Source organism: Dama dama, chromosome 4 (genome assembly GCF_033118175.1).
Source record: "Dama dama isolate Ldn47 chromosome 4, ASM3311817v1, whole genome shotgun sequence".
NCBI lineage: Eukaryota > Metazoa > Chordata > Mammalia > Artiodactyla > Cervidae > Dama > Dama dama.
In genome coordinates, this window is record NC_083684.1 from 51,309,783 (window position 1) to 51,317,585 (window position 7,803).

The window sequence follows — 7,803 nt, forward strand, 5'->3', positions numbered from 1 at the left end:
ACCCAGGTTCCCCAAAGGCTCCTTTTCATTTATCTGTTTTCTGGGTCCTTGATCCCCCCAGGACCCCATATATCCCCACCCCATCTGCCCAGGGATCTGGAATAACTCAGCATTGTTTGTGCACTCTAATGTTTATTTGGGGGCAGTAGTGGGGAGAAGTCTGACATCTCATGGAGGCCACTCTGTGGATCTGTGTCTTGATGGGATTAGGAGTAGAGTGCTGAGCAGGCATCAGGAATGACTGGATCCAGGCATCAGGTTGTTGACTGCCCTGCTTTGGACTCATTTGTAATACGGCCTCTGTGTGTTGAGGTCGCTGTAGACATCTGTCCTCTGGCCTTGGAGCTCCTAAGGGATGGAAGGGTGTGGACCATCAGTGAAAGGACCACCATGGTATGGACCAAATAAACTGAAAATCTAGCTTTCTTCCAGGGGCTGGCAAGGCCCCTGGCAGCTTCTTCAACTTTGTAGCCATGAAAGAGATCTAGATTTTATTCAAGGGCATTCAATGCTCCCTTCTTCCCTCTGCCTCACCATTATGCCCCAGGCAAGGGGCCTTTGGGTGTGCTCTTCTCTCTGCCTGGAACACCAGCCCCCCATATAGTCCCATGGGAGGTTCCTTCTCCCCCTTCTAGTCTCAGCTCATGGCATTTTCTCAGAGAGGCATTTCTTTTTTCCTTTGACCACATGACATGTGGAATCCTAGTTCCCTAAGGCCAGAGATCAAACCTGGGCCCCCCTGTATTGGAAGCACAGAGTCTTAACCACTAGACCACCAGGGAATTCCCTGAGAGGCATTTCTTGATTTCCTCATCTTTAGTTTCTCCTCCCCACACCCCAGTCATTGTCACATCAACCTGCTTTATTTTCTTCACACTGCCTCCCCAAGTGATCTTGTTAATTTGCTTCAAGACTGTCTCCCCAACTAGGATGTAAGCTCACCAGCATCTAGCCTATACAGGCCGTCAACAAATTTTACCAAAGGAATGAATAAATTGGGGCTTTGCCCTAAAATGTCACTGCCTCCCAGTAACTGGAAATCCCCTTGACTCTCCTGGTCCTCATGGAGCCAAACTTGAGATCCTTATACTTTATAGAGAGACTTTCAAGCCACAAGTGATGCAAACCAGAGCTGGTTGCAGACAAATAAAACAGACTTCACAGAGCAAGTTTCACAGTGGGGGTGGGGTAAGGGTCTGTGGCCCCAAGATGCCTGCCTCAGATAGAATCCCTAAAATCACATACAAATGCCTGGTCTGGGAGTTCATCTTTCTGGAAAGGGTCTGTTTGTCTTCCATTAGTTTCTCAGAGGAACTCATGACCCCGTAAAGGGTTAAGAATCACACTGACAGGAGGTGGAAGATGGAAAGATGACATTTGCATCGTGGTTCTTAGTTGCGGCCTGTGGGATCTAGTTCCCTGACCAGGGGTCGAACCTGAGCTCCCTGCATTGGGAGCGTGGAGTCTCAGCCACTGGACCACCAGGGAAGTCCCTGTATCATGGCTCTTAAGGAGGGTTTCAAGGATACTTGCACTGCCCGTAGATTATATGCACAATTTTGTATTTTTCGTACTGATTTTTCTGAGGAGTCTCCGGCTTTTGTCAGTTTCTCAAAAGGAGACAAGATCCGCTTCCTGCCCCCCACTATTAATTCTAAAACTCCTCATTTTAAAGTTACCAAATTAGGGTTGAATTATATCCTCTGCTCTGCGGAGGACTTCTCTGAGAAATCAGCATGTCCTGGGCTGGGCTTTTCCTGCTTTCTGGATGAGGCAAACCATCCCTGAATTTCCCCTCCGCACATTTTAAGCTAAGCGTAAGGTCGTGATTGATCACTGAAAGCAGTTTTGGACGCTTCATCTTCAGTGTTTGAGGAGCTCCTGGGAACGTGGCTTCAGGGTCTGGGTTCTGCAGGGACTGGGGGAGGGACGTTTCAGACAGATAACCACAGGGCCGGAGTGAGAGATGAGGCAAGAACTTGGTTTCCTTACCTGATAAGGTGACTCTGTCTCCATGATGTGCTGTTTCCGGGTCACTGCTGGGGGGTGGGGTGAGAATTGGGACTATTTTCTTGTTCCAAAGTCAGCCCCTCCATCACCTCCCCTTGGGTGGTTGTGACTTGGGAGTTTACCCTTCCCTTGCCAGGCAAGTCCTCAGAGGGTCCCAGGCCATCCCCAGCCAGCCCCACTCACCCTCCGCAGCCCCTCGCCCCCGAGGGACCAGCCGACCCAGGGAGTACACGGCCAGGGCGATGAGGAGGGTCAGCACCAGGTCCCCCAGCACGATCCCGGCCAGCACGCCCGGGCTCACCGAGGAGCAGTTGCATTCTGGGAATGGATGTGGTACAGGAGTCAGGGGAGACCCCCGGGAGTGGGAGTCGGGAGGAGGTGTCAGTCATCGGGGGGGAGGTGTGGAGAGACTGGGGAAGGGTCCGGAGGTGGGGTGGTCTTTGGGAGGAAGGGCGGGGGATTGCAGGGTCTCGACCTACCACTCTGGGCCTGGACGAGGCTGAGACCTGAGGAGAGGAAAAGAAGGTAAACTGAGACACGGGGCTGTGACTGCGGGGTGGGCATAGAAGCTGGGGAGGGTGTCTCCTGATCCCCGGCGGGCACGAGAGGGACCTGGGGGCCGTCGTCAAGGCCTCTGGACTGTGTTCCTTCTACATCGACTTGTCCTGTCGCAACACTCTTAAGAGTCCCCTCCCTCTGCTTCTCCCAGAGGCTAAATCTTGGGGCGGGTGGGGGCGCAGGCTCTGGGAGAGACTCATAGGGTTTGGGGGGCTGGCGATCTGCTGCGGTCCCAACAATACCTCACCCCGCTTCGATTCTCTCTTTCCGACCAGCTCCCTGCCTGCCCTGTGCTGAGCCCAGAAGCTGCAGAAGCCCCCAACTCACCACCCACAGTCAGAAGGAGAGATGGGAGCCTGTCGGAGGGTCTAAGGCCCCCCATGATGCAGGTGACGCTGCTGGACACCACAGTCTAAGGCGACTGGGATGTGGTGTAGTGTCCAAGTAAAGGAGGAAGTCTGAGGTGGGTGGTGGCAGGAGGGAGGAGGGGACGATGGGGGAGGAGGAACAGAGACAGACATCACCAAAGAGAGTCAGGCCAAGACACCCCAGGCTGCAGCCTCCAGTGGTTAGAATGAAGGGCGATGGGCGCATGTGTCCATTCAACCTTCACCCCCAGACAGAGGTCCGCCATCATTGTCACAGGAGGGTCTCTGGCTGACTGTGATTGGAGCTAATCTCTGCCTCTTCCTGGCTGGACAACCTTGAGCAAGTCACTCAACCTCTCTGGGCCTCAGTTTCCTCACCTGTAAAACAAGGAGTAAAATAGTACCTACTCTGAAGGGTGTTGTGGGGGTCGAATGAATTTGTATCTCTAGAACAGGGTCTGACCCTTGTCAGCTTTTTATAAGCACCAGGTATATTTATTTGACAATCCGAACCTTGTAATGTTCATAGGATATTAAAAGATACCACCAGGATATGGGTTCCAGTAATGCACAGGCACCCTGTCCAAGTGTTAATGCATTTAAACCCAAGCACACCATTCTGAGGCGGCTTCCCTGGTAGCTCAGTTGGTAAAGAATCTGCCTGTAATTCAGGAGACTCTGGTTCGATTCCTGGGTTGGGAAGATCGCCTGGAGAAGGGATGGGCTACCCAATCCAGTATTCTTGGGCTCCCCTGGTGGCTCAGCTGGTAAAGAATCCACCTGGAATGCGGGAGACCTGGGTTCGATCCCTGGGTTGGAAAGATCCCCTGGAGGAGAGATAGGTTACCCACTCCAGTATTCTTGCCTGGAGAATCTCCATGGACAGAGGTGCCTGGTGGGCTACAGTCCATTGGGTCGCAAAGAGTCAGACATGACTGAACAACAAAGCATAGCACACCCTTCTGAGGTAGATGCTTTTATCCCATTTTAGAGAAGGATAAAGACACTCGGCCAAAGTGACACAGCAAATAAAGGTGGACACAGAACCCAGAACCCAAAGACAGATATCCGATCCTTAAAGAAAAAGAGAAGAGAACCAAGATGGAGGCAAGGGAAGGAAAAAGTGGTGACCAGGCAGAGAAAGAGGGAGAAGACTAGGCAGTCACACAGATGCACACAGCACAGACCCAGGCCTAGGGCTTTGGGGTGAGGCAGGTGGGGGACAATGGGTGACACTGGGCCAGGCTGGGCTGCCCCCACCAAATGAGGAAGTGGCTGGAAGCCTGTACTGAGGGAGGCCACCCAGGAGATGACAAGGACTTTTAGCCCCAACAGGAGAGGAGCCAGAGCTGGGGAAGGAGGAACCTGAGGTTAGGGGCTATAGGGGGATGGGCCAGTGGCAGGAAGCCCCGTCCAGGCGGCACACCCACAGCTCCCCGGGCCTGGGCTCAGGAGAGAAAAAGGGGAAACTGGATGCCAGTCATGGGACAGACGCTGAGTGACCTGTTGGAGTGGGGGGTGGGTAATTGGAGTCCGGAAGAGAGTCACAGATGAGTCCCAGGCGGCACTGGCTATTAAACGCCACCATTGCCCAGGCCTGGCCGAGTCCTGTTACAGAAGAACCAACATGCCGCCACCACCACCAGGTCTGGAATGAACAGGGCCTGCCTGCTCAGGCGTCTCAAGGTGGCTGAAGCCTAGTGAGCCAGGGGCAATCAGAGACCAGAGGAAGCTCTGAGCCAGGAGGGCCCTAATCTGACTCAGGAGTCAACAGGCTCCCTCTGGCTGGGCATGGGGACCTGACTGTGGAGGCAGGGGTGGGAGCAGGGGGCCAGGATGCGGCAGCAGTGGCCCAGTTTCTTGTGAGGATTTTGTGAGGTCGGTGAGAATCAGGCCTGCCTGGCACACAGTAAATGCTCAGTGAATGTTAATCATTATCAATATCATTGTTGTCATTGTTACTAGCAATTCAAGGCTTCCCAGGTGACTCAGTGGTAAAGAATCCACAGACACGGATTCAATCCCTAGGTCAGGAAGATCCCCGGGAGAAGCAAACGGCAACCCACTCCGGTATTCTTGCCTAGAGAACCCCATGGACAGAGGAGACTGGCAGGCTATAGTCCATGGAGTTGCAAAAGAGTCGGACACACCATAGTGACTAAACAACAATTCATGTCTCCAGTTCTGGGCTCCCCTTCAGAGAAAAATCCTCCTTCTACCTTTCAGCCTCAGCCTCCTGATCTGATTCTTCCAATTCCAGCCAGGCCCAGGCTATCCCCAATCTAACAGCCCTGCACCCAGGCACCCTCCAATCAGAGGCAGCCACAGGGTTGGGTCGGAGTCTTGGGGTCCCCCTTTGGCTGCTGAGATGTGGGGAAGTCCGAGGTGTTCCAACGGAATGAGCTGAGGTGGTGGAAATGTGAAGCAGTCCAATATTTTAGCTACGGGTACAGCTATACTCCCTGGAAATGGAAATGGCAGCCCACTCCAGTGTTCTTGCCTGGAGAATTCCATGGACAGAGGAGCCTGGTGGGCTGCAGTCCATACAGACCCTTGGGGTCGCAAAGAGTTGGACACAACTGAGTGTCTATGCCCAAGCATAGCTGCACTGGTACAGACCCTAATATGCCAGCTGGTCTCCAGTCCAGGGTCTCCATCCCACTGGGGGAAGGAAGAGACCGAGATGGAGGGCAGACCCCTCCCCGCAGTGCCCAACTCCAGGAAGCAGGGCTGCCCTGAACCCCATGAGATCTGTAAAGTGTCTCAGACTCTCTTGGCAGCACCCCAAGCGTTGGGGAAGGTCAAAGTTGACTTGCCCAGAAGACAGGCCATGGGTTGAGTCTGTGACAAGCTCGCCTCTGTGGAAGCTACAGTCCCTTCCCCCACTCCCTGCTTCCATTCCCCCAACTCCTACCAGCGTCCACCCTCCCCCCAGCAGCCAGGGGAAGCTTTCTGAAAAGTGAGGCAAATCACTTACTTTGTTAAATGGCTGAAGGGTTTGAACAGACACGTCACCAAAGAAGAGATGTGACTAGCCGAGTAACATGTGAAAAAGCGTTCAACATCATTAGTCATGAGGGAAATACAAGCTAAAACCACAGTGAAACACCTCTACACGCCCACTAGAGTGACAAAAATTAAAAAGACCGACCCTGTCAAGTGTCAGCAGAGATGAGGAGCAATTGGAAATGTGGAATAGAACCACTACCTTGGAAAAGAGCTTGGTAGTTTCTCATAAATTTAAATAGCCACAGGGACTTCTACGGTGGTCCGGTGGTTAAGAATCTGTCCTGCAGTGCCAGAGGCATGGGTTCAATCCCCGATTGGGGAACTGGGATTCCACATGCCTTGGAGCAGCTAAGCTGGTGCAAAACTGCAATGGAATATCCTGAGTGTTGCAACTCAGACCTGACATTGCCCCCAAAATAAATACATGTATTTTTAAAATTTAAATAGTCACCTACACATAGATCCAGCAATTCCACAAAAGAAGGCATTTACTGCAGAGAACTGCAAACACATATTCAGGGACTTGCCTGGTGGTCCAGCAGATAGCACTCAGTACTCTCAATGCAACCAGGCTGGTGGGAATGGGGCACCTGGGTTCAATCCCTGGTCGGGATACCCAGGGATTGAACTCCCAGATACAGCAACTAAGCCTACAGGCATCAACTAAAGAACCCTGCACATCCCAACTAAGGGCCCACATGCCTCAGCGAGCACCCAGTGCAGCCAAAATAAATAATAAAATTTTAAAAATTAAAAAAAGAAAACATATGTTCATAGAAAGACCTGTCCATCTCTCTGTCCTCTCCTCCTTCCTCTCTTCCCCTTACTTCCCCTACTGGGGCTACACTAGCCTTCTTGCTGTTTCTCAAATAAGTCAAGCTCATTCTCACCTTAGGGCCTTTATACCTGCTGTGCCCCATGCAGAATTTTCCTCTGGGCCTCTGGCCACTAGACTAAAGACTGTATCTCCTGGCTTCATTGCATTTAAAAGGCCATATGACTTCACTCTGGCTGATGGGCCATGTTGGAAGTGAATGAGCAGTGTAAAGGCCATGGCTTTCATGGAAGGGTACACTCTATGCTTCTTCAGTTTTCTCATTTGCTGGAATTTCAATAAGGGAGGGATCACATTAAAACAAGTGGATGAGGGCAACATGATAAGGACAAAAGAGCAACAGGATAGAAGGAACCTCTGTACCCATCACATTGGAGGAGCCCTGGACTCATGAGAGAGAGAAACTCCTACCTCATTTAAACCACTCATGGTAGGTAGTCTTCAAAAACAGTCACCAAGATTTTCTTCATCTCAATATGCACATACTATCCCTCTCATCAAAAATTATAGAGGGGGATCTTCTCTGGTGGTCCAGTGGTTGGGATTCCACGCTTCCACTGCAGGGATGGTGAGGGGCACAGGTTTGATCCCTGGTCAGGGAACTAAGATCTCACATGCCATGTGGCATGGCCAAAAATAAATAAATTTAAAAAAACTTCCCTGGTGGGGAACTCAAACCAGGGTTCTGTGACAATCTAGAGGGGTGGGGTGGGGAGGGGGTCAGCAGGAAGTTTCAAGAGGGAGGGGATATATGTACACCTATGACTGATTCATGTTGATGTATGGCAGAAATCAACATAATATTGTAAAGCAATTATTCTTCAATTAAAAAGAAATAAATTAAAAAAAAAAAAAACCTTCCATGGTGGTCTAGTGACTAAGTCTCCATGCTCCCAATGCAGGGCCCAGGTTTGATCCCTGGTCAGGGAACTACATCCCACATGACACAACTGAAAGATTCTTTGGGCCACAACTAAGACCAATCACAGCCAAATATACACACATATATATTTAAGTTACAGA

At 51.4% G+C, this 7,803-nt stretch overlaps 1 protein-coding gene across 2 annotated transcripts; it reads right to left on the reverse strand.

Moving 5' to 3' along the window:
* Nucleotides 1-112: 112 nt before the first annotated feature.
* Nucleotides 113-3,048, reverse strand: TYROBP (transmembrane immune signaling adaptor TYROBP). Of its 2 annotated transcripts, none has more exons than XM_061139077.1 (5): nt 2,896-3,048; nt 2,490-2,516; nt 2,194-2,328; nt 1,993-2,036; nt 113-348 (listed from the first exon to the last, which is right to left on the reverse strand). In XM_061139077.1, exons 1-5 carry the CDS (start codon nt 2,948-2,950, stop codon nt 283-285), a joined length of 327 nt encoding a protein of 108 aa, XP_060995060.1. In that variant the 5' UTR covers nt 2,951-3,048; the 3' UTR covers nt 113-282. The 2 variants fall into 2 exon arrangements, with proteins under 2 accessions (XP_060995060.1, XP_060995059.1); XM_061139076.1 differs by having other exon boundaries at nt 1,993-2,039.
* Between the last annotated feature and the right edge of the window lie 4,755 nt (nt 3,049-7,803).